At 38.7% G+C, this 16,163-nt stretch overlaps 1 protein-coding gene across 1 annotated transcript in view; it reads left to right on the top strand.

Annotated features, from left to right (window-relative positions):
• The window catches only part of LOC109912648 (ATP-binding cassette sub-family C member 8-like), a 152,942-nt gene that overhangs the window by 107,571 nt on the left and 29,208 nt on the right, over positions 1 to 16,163 (top strand). The window contains exons 15-22 of the mRNA XM_048595667.1: positions 1,140 to 1,245; positions 3,353 to 3,642; positions 3,807 to 3,921; positions 4,099 to 4,201; positions 4,960 to 5,148; positions 10,771 to 10,966; positions 11,203 to 11,316; positions 14,241 to 14,373. Of these exons, the coding sequence (XP_048451624.1) occupies positions 1,140 to 1,245; positions 3,353 to 3,642; positions 3,807 to 3,921; positions 4,099 to 4,201; positions 4,960 to 5,148; positions 10,771 to 10,966; positions 11,203 to 11,316; positions 14,241 to 14,373 (1,246 nt within the window). The remainder of the gene's footprint in view (positions 1 to 1,139; positions 1,246 to 3,352; positions 3,643 to 3,806; positions 3,922 to 4,098; positions 4,202 to 4,959; positions 5,149 to 10,770; positions 10,967 to 11,202; positions 11,317 to 14,240; positions 14,374 to 16,163) is intronic.

Below are 16,163 nucleotides of genomic sequence, written 5' to 3'. Positions count from 1 at the left end.
CTTTTTAGATTATGGCATTGCACTTGTTTTCCCTCTTGTTTCCACGTTCAGATCACAATTGTTCATCCTTCTGCCAATTGCACCTCCTCTGGAAAGAGCTTTTATTTCTTTAGTCGTGTGTTTAGCACTGCACCTCCAATTCTGTCATTCAGTCTCTCACATCTTCCAACCTATCACAGACTTCCTCTTTTTTTTTCCTTTACCCATCCCCACTTGTGCTTGCTTAAAACCTAGTATACTTCTAACTTGTACCAGTTTTGATGCAAGGTTATTGACCTGAAATATTAACTGTGTTTCTTTCACCCTAGATGTTGCCTGACTTGCTGAGTATTTTCAGCATTTTTACTTTTATTTCAGATTTTTTCAATTTTTTGCTTTTACATTACAAATACATTCTCTTGTTCTGAGAAGAAATACCCACCAGAGCACCTAAAAATGATTGAGACATGTGTAAAGTTATTGTGTGGTGTCATGAAGAGAGACTGGATCAGTTAGAACTATATTCACTGAAGTTGAGAAGAATGAGGAGAGATCTCACTAGAAAGCTATAAAATTCTAACAGGACTAGACAAGGTGAATGTAGGGATGATGTTCCCAATGACTGGGGAGGTCAGAACCAGGGGTCACAGTCTACAAACATAAGATAGGCTATTTAGGACTGAGATGAGAAGGTTCTTTACCAGAGTAGTCAGTTCAAAGAGCAGAATGGTCTACTCCTGCTCATATTTTCTGTGTTTCCGTGTTAACGTGCATACAGATAGAAAGAAATAGAGGATTTATTTTGTACTTACTATACAGAAAGGTGTGGTTGTGACACATAGCATAACTGCATTTTCAGAGAAATTAGGTAACTACTGGTCACTGAGAGATAGTGAAATGTGATAGAATAAAAGGATATACTGATTAGGTTAAACAAAGAAGGGTGGGAGAAGGTTCATTTGGAGCATAAACACTGGGCTTAATGGCCTGCTTTTGTTCTTTGATACTTTGTAAGTTCTGATTTTTAGTGGATCTATTCGATTTTCTGATCAACAAAAAGTTTAGTTCAACAGAAATAATTGTCTAAATAATGCAAGTGAGCTGCAATAAGTAAATCTTTATATATGTAATCTTTTGTACTGTGTTTGACTCGTTTTTAGATCATTGTAATGCAGGATGGGAAGATTGAAGTCCAGGGAACCTATGATGACATCTCTAAACAAAATCCAGACCTAGTAAAAGCCTGGAAAAGCCTAACAGCAAAAAGTATGTCTTCTAGGATAAAATGCATTCAATATTGTTGTTCTAATCTTCAAAGATAAAAATATGGCTAAGAACATGCTGCAATATATCTAAGATATGTCGAACACAACTAATGTGGACATTTCAGTAGTATGCATTTCACTGTACAGTGTTATATGTTTCACCATATCTAATAGATTTGCACCTACAATGGAATTTATCTTGTACTGAAAGAATTGCAAATGCTGTAAATCAGGAACAAAAGCAGAAGGTTCTGGAAAAGTTCAGCAGGTCTGACAGCATCTGTGAAGAGAAATCAGAGTTGGTCAGTTCCGAGGAAGGGTCACTCCACCTGAAATGTTAACTCTAATTTCTCTTCACAGATACTGTTAGACCTGCTGAGCTTTTCCAGCAAATTTTGCTTTTGTTGTGTATGGAATTAATCTTTATTGGCTCCAAGCAAGTAGCCTGGAGATGCAGCTGGTGTGTGTCCTAGCTGTTCCTGGTGCACGGTGTCCTAGCTGCAGCATTATATTAGTTGCTCTTGTAACATGAGTTGTCACATTGAAATGCAGAAGTTTCTTGTGAGTGTATCAAAGATGTGCCATGAGGGTTCTTAAAGGCCGGCCCCATTGAATTCCAGTGTGTGGCTAGATTGTGTCCTGAGATGTTGGTATCTGAAGGTTAATCAGAATAAGTAGTGAGCTGAATCCACCAGGAATCCATTGTGGTTTCATTGTCAAGTTTCCCTGATGTCGAGCTAGCTTAGTGAATTTTGTATGATAGGAGGCTGAATATTGAAAAAGTGAGTTGTTCTGCTAACAAGGCATTTAATAAGTGTTAATCCCTATTATTGGCTTGTTGTGCTGCGAGAGAATCTCAACATGCCACTTGAGAAGATTGTAAAAGATGGAGCGAGACGACCTCAATATCAAGATTGGCCACTTTGGATTTCTCATCCGATTTTCTCATTCATCTCGTTAGAACTCATGTCACCTACGCCCTGCAAGATTCTGCCCTTTGCATTTGTCTTCGAGTTAAATACTAAAACTCTCCCATGAATAATGGAGAATCTATGGACCAGTTTAAACAAGGCACTGCAAGATGTTAATATTAGTAAAAAGAAATAGTATTAGAGAAATTAATGGGACTTAAAGTGGATAAATCTCACCAAAAGTGTTATCAGATGACCCTCAACATTCTCAACACTTTTTTCTGGGACTTTGGAGACTCTCTGTATCTGCTGTAAGTGACAAGTTGCCATTATCTTCAAACATAAATAACTTGCATCTTGATCCCAATCAAACAATCTAGACTTTACTTTGATTTGTTTATCACATATTGCTTCCCTCTAGCAGATCTATTGTCACCTCCTGATTTGACTTTTCCGATGTCAAGCCACCCTACAAAACTCAACTAAACCAAAATGCCACCGCATCTGGCATAAAATCCTAACTCATCTCTAACATGACTTGATTCTCATTTGCTCCTCAGGCAAAATCTTACGCTATTTCTGGGAGCAGGAAGTAAGATGAGGCAAGGTGGACAAGTGAATATAGTTGAGTGAGAGGCCCAAAATCAGATTCCTAACATGTGGCAGGGAAAGTGAATATTTTTAAGGTAGAGAGAGAAAGATTCTTGACTAATAAAGGTGTCAATGGTATCAGTGGTAAATGGGAATATGGAGCTGAGGCTACAATTACACAATTAGATCAGTTTGTTGAAAATGACAGAGCAAGCTAGAGGGGCCTCCCATTCATAATTCTTAAGTTCATATTAAAAAGCTATCTTGCAAGATTTAAGTATCTCTTTCCAGTTAACATGAGTAATACATGCTGACAGTGTATCAGAGGTGTGCAGCATACAATTGCTGGACTTTGGAATGAGTAACCACTGTTTTGCCCTCATTTATGCTGTACATAGTGATACAGTCATAAGTTGGTAGGGGTATGGAAGTGACTAAGGGATAGAACTGGAGTGTATTTGGCATGGGCCAATTAGAGACTGGCGCAACATTATGTTGCAAGTTACAAAACAGAATTATTACAGCCAATTGTGTATATGCATTTTGGTTTTTCTTTAACGTCTTTTTTTCTACATGTTACAAATGTGTGAAATTGCATTTTATTAGGTGACCATGAAGAAGAAAAGGACACTGAAGCTGAAATGGGAGATGAAGTTTCAAAAATGGAGAAAAAACCTGTTGATAATTTGAGAGGGAAACTGATTCAAGAAGAGGAAAGAGAAGAAGGATCCATACCCCTACAAATCTACTTGCGTTATGCCCGCGCCATTGGCATTTTCTTTACATTGTTTCTCATTTTCGCTGTGATAACAAAACAAAGCTTACTGGCGGCTGTTGATTTCTGGCTAGCTGAATGGTCATCTGCAGGGAACCATTCCGAGACAACAGAAACTCAGGTCTGCTATCAAAAGCTTTTTGACTTGTTTTTCCAAAAGTTCTTTTACAACCCTAATTCTACCACTAAATTTAGACTAGAGTTAATACTTAGATTTTTGCTAAATAAAGATCCGTGTCCTTTTACCTAATAATATTCATTCTTTTGTTTTCTTTATATCCTTAGTATGGAAATAATGTGGAAAGTGCCACTTTGAATCATTTCCTTTATGGATATATTGGATTGACTTGTAGTGGAATCTTATGTGCTTTGTTAAGTTCCCTCGCACATGTTATTTCAGGTCTGTTTATTTTTGATCTGACAGTTCAATTTAGCAGAAGCATTGATTTGTAATTTAACAAAGCAAGTGTGAATGTTTATTTCTTTTTATGTTCTTGAGAATTGTTCATACTTAAATTGATAAATCAATGTTCATTCTAAGATCATATTGGATTCCTTATTTTCTCTTGTATTGCAGGTATCCGTGCTTCAAAATATCTGTTCACAAAAATGCTGCAAAATGTTACAACTCTTCCATTAAGATTCTTTGAAACCACACCTGTTGGAAGAATTCTAAACAGGTATATATTGTGAAAAATTACATTAATTATATAGATCACTTCCAGATGATAATTTTTCTTAAATTATTATTGTGTAGCATGACGGGCAGTGCAGCATTACAAAGCTTGTAATTATCAAGGAAAGTGAGACTGAAGTGTGTGAATAGCTAACCAGAAATGTAGGCTATACCAGAACTTAAAATACATAGCCACAACCAATTCACCTGGGGCAATTGCAGCTACTAAGAAAGAACATTATGTGGTTGTTCAGTTAAAATTCAAGTTTCCTTTTTCACTCAAATTTACTTTGAGTGTTTAAACTTCTTCTTTTGAATTAAAGATAGAATTTGTATCTTAGTGTGTCACTGCTTAGGTCTCTTCCGAGTATCTTTCTTATATTCAAAACAAAATACTTGATCACAGTTTGTATAATAAGAATTCCCTCCTTTCTAAGGGCAACTATTAAAGTAATCTTTTACAGAAGCAGCTTGTTAATTATCACATGTTGGCGGGAAAATGGAAATTAACAGTAGCTTATGGCACAGTATCATGGTAAAGTGATCAAATTAAAAATGCTGAACAGACCAGAGTTGGTGAAGACTTGGACCAGGTTGTAGGGCTTGGGGGATTTTAAAAAAAAAAGTGGAGAAACAAGTCACTTGCAATTAATGGAACACTTTGGACTACTGCAAAATGTAAATCAATACACTGTGGGTCTTTGTCGATTGGTTTAATCGGATATCAGTGCAAAAATTCATTGAATCATTGTTTATTTCCAGGTTTTCATCTGATTTCAAAACCATAGATGATCAAATTCCGTCAAACCTGGAACGACTCATGTGGCACATTATTATGTGTTTAAGTGCCATTGTGATCAATAGCATTGTGGCTCCATTTTTTCTCCTTCCAGTTATTCCCTTACTTGTTCTCTATTATTTTCTTCAAATGTATTTCAGAGCATCTTCCAGGTAAATTTCTTGCAAGTATCTTATACATTGCATGATTGGCAATATTTGTGTCTGACTTTGTTTCAAATTTCTTTTGTTTTGCTATTGTGGAAGCAATCATTTTTATAAGTTGTAAGGAGAATATCTGGATCAGGAATCTTGTTAGAAACAGAAGCTTCTAGTTTACTTAGCATTACACTGTCACTGTTTTCTATTACCCCATTAATATGACACAGGACCTTTTGAAGTACGTTATTGTGAGTTTGTGGTGATCGTTGTTCAGCTCTGCAGGATAAGACTAGTTTTTGGCTAGTAAACATGAGCATAGAAATGTCAATTAAAGTTTGTATTGTTTATTAATTGGAAAAGTAATATCATTCATAAGGTTAATAAATCACATTTAACACACATTCTTTTTGTGCTGTTGCTCACGTGTGAAATTTAAATGCAGGGCAGTTCATTTTTACACTTCAGAATTTAAGGAATGTTCCCCAAGCTGTGACTAGACATGTTGATTTGGATTTTGAATAGTGGTCCTGTTTAATTTTGATCTAACTTGGGCTGCAAACAAACAAGAATGTAAAATAGTTTTTAATTTTTTTCAAAGTGTGAACTGTCTTGTCAAGTGTATAGTTTTTGTGTTAAAGTTAGTTTAGCATTCAAATGAAACAAGTAGATGAATCCAGAAAAAAGTGGTTAAAATAAAGTCTGACAGGTAGTAGGAGGAATTTTCCCAGCCCCTGAATGATGTGGGCAATGATGAGTCAGTTGGGAAAATATGGTAACAACAGGAAAAATGTGATTTTTGACAGCAAGAAAATAAATCCTATATTCCACACAAGATTTTTAACAGCTAGATGAGACTCTTGGTGTGAATGGTGAGAGGCCTATTTGCATGCATTAACACCTCCTAATTACCCAAACTCACCTGATTTATATGCAGATTTCCATTTTCGCAGAGAAATGAGACTTCTCCATCTCCAACTCCAGTAACTGTCTCAACACTGACATCTATTTCAAACCCACTGACTCCCATAGCTACCTTGACTACACCTCCTGTAACCCATCCTCCTGCAAGAATGCGATTCCATGCTCCCAATTCCTCTGCCTCTGCCGCATCTTCTCCCAAGATGGAGCATTCTGCTCCTGGACATCCCAGATGTCCTCCTACTTCAAGGTCTGTAATTTACACCCTCCGGTGATTCATAATGCCCTCAATTGCATCTCTTGCATTTCTCACAATTCTGCCCTCAAACCCCTTCACCCCAACAAAAATGAGGACAGTGTCTCCCTGGTCCTCATATGACACCTCCCCAACCTCTGCATCCAGCGCATCATCCTCTGCCAGTTTCGCCACCTGCAATCCAACCCCACCACCCGAAATGTCAACTTTCCTGCTCCTCTGATGCTGCCTGACCTGCTGTGTTACTCCAGCTCCACGCTGTATTGACAGTCATAATTCCTGACATAAAAGTCTGAGTGGGTATCTGGCAGCTGTAACTCGCTGACCTCCGGGTATTGAACTTGGCCAACCTTTCCCAACTATGTGGACAGAACTTGCCTGAATCCTTTATCCACAGAGGCTAGCAATAGTCATGCACCTTTCTGATGCTCATAATGTAATTCACCACTTCAGTATTGCAGTTTGGGGCTTACCAATGCCATTCATTGTACTGCTAAAGCCAGGCCATCTCATAAATTGAAACCAGGTGCATCATCAGGGGTCTTAACTTGCTTTCTTAGCATTCACTAACTTTGCCCCCTACTTGGATGCACACAGTATACCGCCCTGCGTTGTCTTTTAGCATATTAGCACTTCAGCCAGATCTTAAGGACTGAATAACTTTGTCTTGCCTTTTAGTGCAGAAAGAAAACCAGGCAGCTAGTCATGTTTCCCAGCAAGGTGGTGAACATGACACTACATAGCATTGTGCTATGTTGGTGTCACACCGGCAGCATTTGCTAGCAGCTGACAAGGTCCCTCTCCCTCCCCCTACAAAAATGCATTGAATGTGCTTCAACCAAATGGCCACATCTCAAAGTTTAAATGGAGTAGTCCTCAGCAAAGTCAAAGGGGACCATCGTCAGTCAGGGAGATCCAGCACAGTAGGTCAAGGGTATCGAACAATATCAGTGCAGGGGCTTGGATATGTTGAGTTGGTCACTTGGTGTATTCAGGCTCAGGTTGTCTGTGTCATTACAGTCTTGGGGGAAGGGGTGTGGGCCGCAGTCAGTCCTACTAGTCCAGTGCAACTAGTAAGGGATTAATGGTTAAATCAGTTTGGAAGTTGCATAAATATCAGGGTCTGGTCAGTTATCACTCGGACCTGTCGTTCCTAATTGTTCGGGGCTGGTGAGTTTTGTCAGTCCCGGGGGTATATTCACTGGAAGTTATCAGGAGAGATGAAAGTGGAATGGGAAAGTTGGCGAAGTGAATTGTGGGGATTGAAAGTAACATGCTGGGATGCAGAAGGGGCAATATTGTGAGGAGGGGCAGCTCACCATCTAATCATGGGAGATAGTAGAGCATGGGAGGGCCAAAGTGCTGCAGGAGAGGGAGGGATCACAGTCAGTCACTGCCACCCTGCCCTCGGTAGGAGAGGACAGTGCATAACAATATCTGGCATGACTAAGCCTGGGGCTTAGGGAGATGAAGAGTTAAATATGAATTCAGTGGGAGCATGGGGAGGAGCAAACTGATGATGTTGGCAGGGAGTGTAGGGCAGAATGGAATGTGAAGGTTGTTTTTAGGGTCAGTCATTTAAATTGAAAAACTGAGATTGCTACTCAGTCCCTGAAGTGGACATGCAGACCATTAGAGTGGAGCTATTGGTGGGAACCTGACCTCACCAAGAAATAGGGTAGTGCCGGTAGATATCAACTAGAGCAGGAACCACATACAGGCCCCCTAGAAGTTTCCTCTCAGGACATTCCAGCTCCTTGACCTCCACTCTACCTGCGATCCCCAAACCCATGGAAGCTGAGCCCAGGACAGTGAGCCTGCGTCTGGCCAAGACGCATTCAACATGTCTGGACCACCAAGCTACAAACAGCCTGTGATTGCCTGTCAAATTTCCAAGACCAGCAAGTTCCACACTATGGGACTTCACCTGGATGTAGTGGGAAGGAAAGGAAAAGTACATCTTTTTAGGGCACGTAGGTAGCACGGGTGAGACTTCATTGTAAATAGGATAACATATTTATTCACTTTTTCATCACCAGCTTGGGCATGCTGAGGTGGCGCTTGTTGATTGATTGTCATTGTAACTGCAGTTGCAAGAATGAAGTTAGAGAGACTACCCTTCCTTCGTACCAGACATATTTTAATGCTGTCTGAAGAGTTTCTTTTTCCATTACATCTACACTAGCATAAAACCTTTCCATGATTGAATGAGGGAATATCAGATGTTGTCAAGGCCTGCATGAATTTGTAACCTTCACTTTTCCTGTTGTTTAATAAAAGTTGAGAAAGAATATACCTGTAAGCTGTACTTGCAGCTAGGATTAAACAGAGAATGCTGGCAGCACTCCAGTTTCTTTTGAAAGCACTTTTCAAACAAGTCCTCACTGGGTTGATGTGGCTAACAATGCTGCCTCGTACGATACTCCTCGTTGAGGTAATGCTGGAGCACACCATCCATGGACTAAGCGGCACACCCTGTCTGTAACAAACTGCAACAAACCCCTAGACTTGGGTAAGCATAGGAACTTCCATAAGATAGATCTTCAATGTGCCCTCCTTGGCCACATTTGGAAGAAGCTATTGCTTTGCATATATACTGGGGAATCAGTTTCTGAGTTAAATGTCAGCTCTGGCTCTAGTCATAAGTGTTCCCAGGTCAGGACTGTGGAACTTGGATACACCGTGAAATCATTACTTTGAAAATCTCAGAACGGTAATATGCGGCTTAATTTATGTGTTCAATATATCGAGTTGGCCTCCCTTGCATTTTAAAAGCTAGTGAAAAAACTTCATTAGTTTGAATGTGGATCATCTGCTTCTTAGCCAAGCGTGTTATGTGAAGAATTTGGAATTTAATTCCTTATCTAGTTACAGAATATGAAATTGAGCTTGTTAACAAGCCAGTAGACCCAAAGTAATAGACTGCTTATGCCATAAAATAGCATACATGGGCACTCCGGTGAGATTCAGAAGGTTGTTTTTGAAATAGCTTTGTAAATGCACAGAAAGGCGATGTGGTGCGCATCTTTTCAGGGGGTGCATTGAGCACATCCCAAGATGATATTCTTCTGTTCTTCCATACCTGGCCTTCAAAACTTAGGCCCTCTCCCCCCACCTAGGTTCCCTAAATCTGTCCCCTAAAATCCCAGGATTCCTAGCTTGGAGCAAAGATGAGTCCATTATTTTTCTTTTCTGAATTTCCTTGGAGATTAGCCAGTGCCCACAAGAATGGGACTTCGATCCATTGAAGAGCAGAGAGCATCTTATTGTTGAGGATGGATTTGTTGTGACCCGGTCCAGTGTTCGTTCAAGTGCGGGGTAGCAACACAGAATAGCTCCCCTCCCTGTAAAATTCAGCCCACGAATGCTTCATTTGTAGTCTGTAATCAGCATACTATTATAGATGTAACAGCTGTATTTGTTGCTATTCAAAATAACCTATTAACATCTTCTATATTTGTTGAGTCTTTTTGGAAGGATGTTTTGACACATTTTACTCAAGTAGATTCTCACGAATTCAGCATCAGAGGTTCTAATAAGGATGCTAAAATTGAACTAGCAAGATTCAGCGCTGAGACCAATAACGTTTTAAAGATTAAAAATTTAAAATATCAGAGCACTGATATCTCCTTTAAAAAAAATTCTGTAAACTTGTTGGCTGTTGCATTGGATTTGATACCGGTCTTTCATCTCTTGAAATTTGTCTTCGAGCCAAACTGATAGAAAAGACTTCATTCTACGTGACTAATTGCAAAGGGGCGAAATTGGTCTATGTGGGACGTGCTTAGAGCAACTTCAGAGCCCTTTCAAAATGTACCAGTTTTTCTTTTATTTACTGTACAATTTGGCTGATTTCTCTTTCCATTCAAAAGACACTGCTAACTCACTACAAATGCACTTTATGATGCTGATGCAAGCCAACCAATTAAATGTGCTGCATTAGCTGCTTTTAAATGCACTGACTACTCTGGTAGTTTCCAGCACAGTAGAGAAGAAGCTTAACTCTGCATGTAGCTATGTTCTTGGAGAGTTCGGTGATGAAATTTTGAATGATAACAGTTTCACTTACAGGAAGTCATTTTTAAAAATGGTTGGTTTTTCTTTAAAGAATTTGTTTAAAATATTATCAAGTTCTTTGCTCTTGATTCTAGATTATTGATTTTTTTTTTCTGTAATTTTGATATTCCATAAGTTGCCAGTGGGAATCTTGTTCAAGTTTGACATTGAATGGAGGAAAGGTGTTTCAGAAAAATGAAACCTTTTGTATTTTTTAAAAATATGACAACTTGCTGTCAATGTGAACAGCATCTGGACAGAGAGATGTTGGTTCTGGTGCAAAGCTTTTCTATTGAAGCTTGGCAGAACCTCCAAAGTCTCTTAATGGAATATAATGCAATTGTTTAAACTGATTCAGCGCTATGAATGTACCTGTAATTAAATCATATCCTTAATCATTATAGGGAACTTCAGCGGTTGGACAGCATCACTAAGTCACCTGTGTTTGCACATTTTTCGGAGACCCTTGGAGGTCTGACAACTATCAGGGCATACAGACATGAAGACAATTTTTTCCAACAAATTCTTAACAAGATTGACTATAACACCATTGCTTATTTATATCTGAACACAGTAAACAGGTGGCTGGGAATACGACTGGTTAGTTTTCAAATGAATCATATTTTTTAATTATTGAGATGCTTTTAATTTTGAGTTGAGCTTGAATAAATCAGTATAGATCTTATTAAAATGATATTTGAAAACATTACATTAGAAGACCGAGTCAAAATTTTAAAATTTAGTTCCCAAAAGACTCAAATTAATATCATTAAGCTTTTTGATTCCTGGATTTGAATGAATAAGTATATAATTCTAATGTTCATTTCATTTTTCAGGATTTCATTGGAACAAGTATTGTCTTTGCTTCAGCACTCTGCTCATTATTGACAGCAACACTGGGCTACCTGCAAGCTGGACTCGTAGGCCTTGCTATTTTATATGCCTTAAAGGTACAGATGAGAAAACAAGTTATAATTTTGGATGGTAGTATGTTTCCAAAGGTACTGCTGCCAATATCACAGGATCTTTATGGCACAGAATTAGGCCATTTAGCCCATTGTGCCTGCACCGGCTCTTTGAATGAACAGTTCACTCATGCCTTTCCCCTGTTTTTCTCTGTAACTCTTGCACATTCTTTATATCCAATTAACCTTCTTTTAACTCTTTTGAAAGCCACTATTTGTAAAGTCAAGTATAAGAATTTAAGTCAATTTTTGACAGCGTTTCTAGAAGAAATTTGGAATTCTAGGCATTGTCTTGCATTTAAGAGAAAAATTACATATAATGCAAATGGAAGATGCTAGAAGTGTAATATGAAACAAAACATACTACTTGTAGGTTAAGCTGGCACCTGGGAAGAGAAAAATAGAGTGAACCTTTCAGATTGATGACCTCTGATAACAGGTAATTGACTTGAAACATGCTTTAGAGAAGGAAAGAAGGGCAAACAATTCAGTCTTCTTGATATCTCAACAATTAAGTTCTGGGCATGAAGGTCCTTGGGTGAGTTTCTTGACTCACCACCAGATAAGGCCCTTAACTGATGAAATAATAGCCAGTTAAGGACCAGTTAACTACTTAAGAGCCTCAACTTGCCATTGGCCCAATTACCAGAGGTGAGAAAAGTTGGGGGTCTCAGAATTGCCCCAATCTGAGGCCAATGAAGAAGTGGGGCAAGTGGGGAGAACTTTAGCAGTGATCCCATCCAGTGGGGCCTGAAGGTAAAGCACTTACCTTTTCCTTGCCTTAAGCCAGGGCCTCCGCTGGTGATCACTAGAACCTTGAAGCTGCTGGCCTTTGGCAACTTCTGGTGGGGTGGGACTTTAGTATCGAGGCTCATGACTTGCTGAGAAGCTCCCAGTCAACTCTTAGGAGGTTAATTGGCGCTTGATCTGACAAGCTTTCTCATTGATGGGGTCAGGAAGTCAGTTACTCCGAAAGAGGCCATGTTCTACACTTAGTTCACAGCGTGGTAGTTTGCAATCTCTGTTTCTATTTCTACACATTCTACCTGTGTATTTCCAGCATTTCAACTTTGTTTTAAATCTCTCACAATTTGTATTCAAGCTACATGAACCTCCAAAATCTGTTTCTCTTTTTATCTTTACTGTGTAGAATTATTTTCAGGTGCAAGAAAACTGTCATATGGGTTTGATTCTTAAGGATAGGCAACAAATATCAAAGACTGAATAATCAGTCTCAGTGGTAGAATTGTTATAAATGAGGCCTTTCTTGAATACCTTTCATGAGCTTTCAGTTTGATGGACCAAGTTGCCGAAGCAAGACCATTTTTAACATATTTAAATGCATAAAAACTTTTCTTTTAAAAAGTCCCCTCTCCTACTAGAACAGCCATTTCATAATTTGCCTTTTTTGATTTTGATTCCTCATGTAGATAAATAGAAATGTTTATTTTCCTTTTGAGTTAAAAAAAAATTACAAGATCAGTTTAAAATTTATTTTTCACTCATTAAATTTCAATCTCAACTGCAATCCTAAACACTCCAGTGTTTCCTCCTAGGTAAACTCTTTACAAAAAGAACCAGGATTTTTATTGTTCTTGCATTTTCTCATTTGGTAGATGCCAATTCTAAATTGTAAACATGTGCAGTACAGAACCTTGCACAACATGAGATTACTCCTGGTTTGTGTTGAGTTTACTGATCAGTGATGATTGAGATGCTACAGCAGTATTCCAGGTTATCACTATAAACAATAATGTGAAAATTGGAAAGTTTTTTACACTGTTAATAAGAACAGGAAACACTTTCCTGCAGGTGGCTGTTGAAGCACACCTCAGATATTGAAACAATCAGGTGCATAAGCAGCAAGACCTGGTATAGTCCTGGCTGATAAGTGGCAAGTCCCATTCATGCCACATTGTGTCAGATAGTGACCGTCTCCAATAAAAGAAAATCTAACTATTATCCCTTGATAATTAATGGCATTACTACTGCTGATACCCGACTATTAAAATCCTGAAGGTTACCACTAATCAGAAACTCAACTGGACTAGCTGTATAATTACTACAGCTACAAGACCAGGTCAGAGGCTACAAATTCTATGGCGAGTTACTAACCTGTGTTTCCCTAATGCACTTGCACCACAAGCAAGGCACAAGTCAAGGGTGTGGTGGAATATTCACCATTTGCCTGGATTGGTACAGCTCCAACAATGCTCAAATAGCTTGATATATCCAGGATAAGGCAAGCCCACTTAATTGGCCCTCCATCCACCATCTTCCGAATTTCCTCCCTACAACACCACAGTGGCAGTAGTGTGTACCACCTATAAGTTGCACTGCAATAACTCACCAAGACTTCTGACAGCACCTTCCAACCTCATGACCTCTACCATCTAGAAGGACAAGGGCAGCAGATACGAGGGAATGTCACCAATTCCAAGTTCCCTTTCAAGCCACACATCCCGATTTGTAAATATATCAGTTTCATTCACTGTTGGTGGGTCATAATCCTGGAACTATCTTCCTGACTGTTCTATGGGTGTACTTGTATCCCAAGGCTGCAGAGTTTTAAGTTCACTCCTATTTTCTTCAGGGCAATTATGAATAGGGAAAAAATGGCCTAGACAGCAAAACCCACATCCATGAACGGATTTTTTTAAAAAAAATAGAATTAGACAATTATTTGAAAGGAGGTTTCTAAATGGTTAGTAAGTCAGGGCCAGAGAATTGGGTTTACAGTAGACAACTACTGAATTGTTAGCAAATACATAATAGACCAAATGATCTCTTTGTTGGCTGCAATATCCATAATTCTATCTTTTCAGTGCCACTCTTTAATAAACCATGAGATATAACAATAGTGTGGATAATTTTAATTTGAGCCATTGTTTTCCACATTTCTTTTCCAGATGTCTACTTATTTAAATTGGTGTATCCGGGAATTTGCAGATATGGAAATGCAGATGAATGCAGTTGAGCGGGTGAATCATTACACTACCCTTCCTTCTGAGCAACAGCTGAAAGAATCACAAATTGGCACAGGTTCAAAAATTCATTTTTTAAAATTCAGTAACTTCCAGTCTACTTTTGATTATTTGTCTGATCTTATGGTCAGAGATCTTTGAAATAGAAAGTTACAAAGCCACTTGAAATATATTGGCAACGTTCTGACATCTGTTTACAGGCTACATGCAGAACCTTTTTTTTTATTTATCTGTTGTGATAATCTGTATAATATGCAACAACTTGTGAAAAAGAAATAAATTATTCATGCTTTCAGCACATGAATATTGTTGCATTATTTTATATTACTGTCTTGAATTTCATGTCAAAAGATGCACAACACCAGGTTATAGTCCAACAGGTTTAATTGAAATCACAAGCTTTTGGAGTGCAGCCCCCCCCTCGTCAGTTGGGCACTGCCCTGAAAGATTGTGATTTCAATTAAACCTGTTGGACTATAACCTGGTGTCGTGTGACTGTCGACCTTGTCCACCCCAGTCCAACACCAGCACCTCCACGTCATGAATTTCATGTAAAAACAGTGCTGAAAATACCCAGCAGTCAGATAGCAACAGTCAAGAGAAACAATTAATTGACCTGAAATGTTACTCATTCAAAACAAGAAAGATGTAGAATGTCAAACATGCTAAAATTAGGATAGTAATATACAAACAAACTCTGCAATATTAACACTGATCCTCATGGATCTGTTTGCCTTCAAGAGGCATATCATGAGAGCTCTCATATTTCAATTCTGTCAGTTTTAATCATCATAAATGTACAATATTTAACTGATAAATGGAGTCTACTAAGAGTCAGTGATTGGAATCTTTATTTCACTTAGTGCCTTGACAAATTTAATTTTAGTATTTTATATCACCGTTTGACCTTGTTCATGTTTTAGACTCTGGGGAGGCAATTGCTTAGTGGTATTTTCGCTGAACGGTTAATCCAGAGACCCAGATAACGTTCTGGGGACCCAGATTCGAATCCCACCACAGCAGATGGTGAAATTTGAATTCAATAAATATCTGGAATTAAGAATCTGACAATGACCATGAATCCATTGTGAATTGTCGGAAAAACCCATCTGGTTTATAAATGTCCTTTAGGGAAGGAAACTGCCATCTTTACCTGGTCTGGCCTACATGTGACTCCAGACCCACAGCAACGTGGTTGACTCTTAACTGCCCTCTGGGCAATAAATGCTGCCTGGCCAGCGATGCCCTCATCCCATGAATGAATAAAAAAAAAGTACATTGTTTATGAGATAGTAGGAACTGCCGATGCTGGAAAATCTGAGATAACCAGGTGTAGAGCTGGATAAACACAGCAGGCCGAGCAGGAAAGCTGATGTTTCGGGTCGAGAAGAGTCAGTGGTGACTTAATTGAAATGTATAAAATTTTGAGGGGGCTTGCCTGGATAAATGTGGAAAGGATGTTTCCTCTTATGGGAAAATCTGGAACTAGGGCTCATAGTTTAAAAATAAGGGGGTGCCCATTCAAGACAGATGAGACACAATATTTTCTTTGAGGAATAAAAGTCTTTGGAATTCCCTTCCTCAAAAGACAATGGATACAGGATTTTCAAACATTTTTAAGGCAGAGGCAGATAGATTCTTATTATCACAGGAATGAAGATTATCAGGGATATGCAGGAACGTAGAGTTGAGGTTAAAATCAGATCAGCTACGATCTTATTGAGTGGCATTGCAGCCTTGAAAGACTAAGTGGCCTACTCTTATAAAAACTGAAAGAACTGCGGATGCTGTAAATCAGGAGCAAAAACAAAGTTGCTGGAAAAGCTCAGCAGGTCTGGCAGCATCTGT

The sequence above is a fragment of the Rhincodon typus genome, chromosome 4 (assembly GCF_021869965.1).
Source record: "Rhincodon typus isolate 14 chromosome 4, sRhiTyp1.1, whole genome shotgun sequence".
NCBI classification, from domain to species: domain Eukaryota; kingdom Metazoa; phylum Chordata; class Chondrichthyes; order Orectolobiformes; family Rhincodontidae; genus Rhincodon; species Rhincodon typus.
The sequence above is the reverse complement of the archived record's forward strand: the minus strand, read 5'-3'. Positions and strand labels throughout refer to the sequence as shown.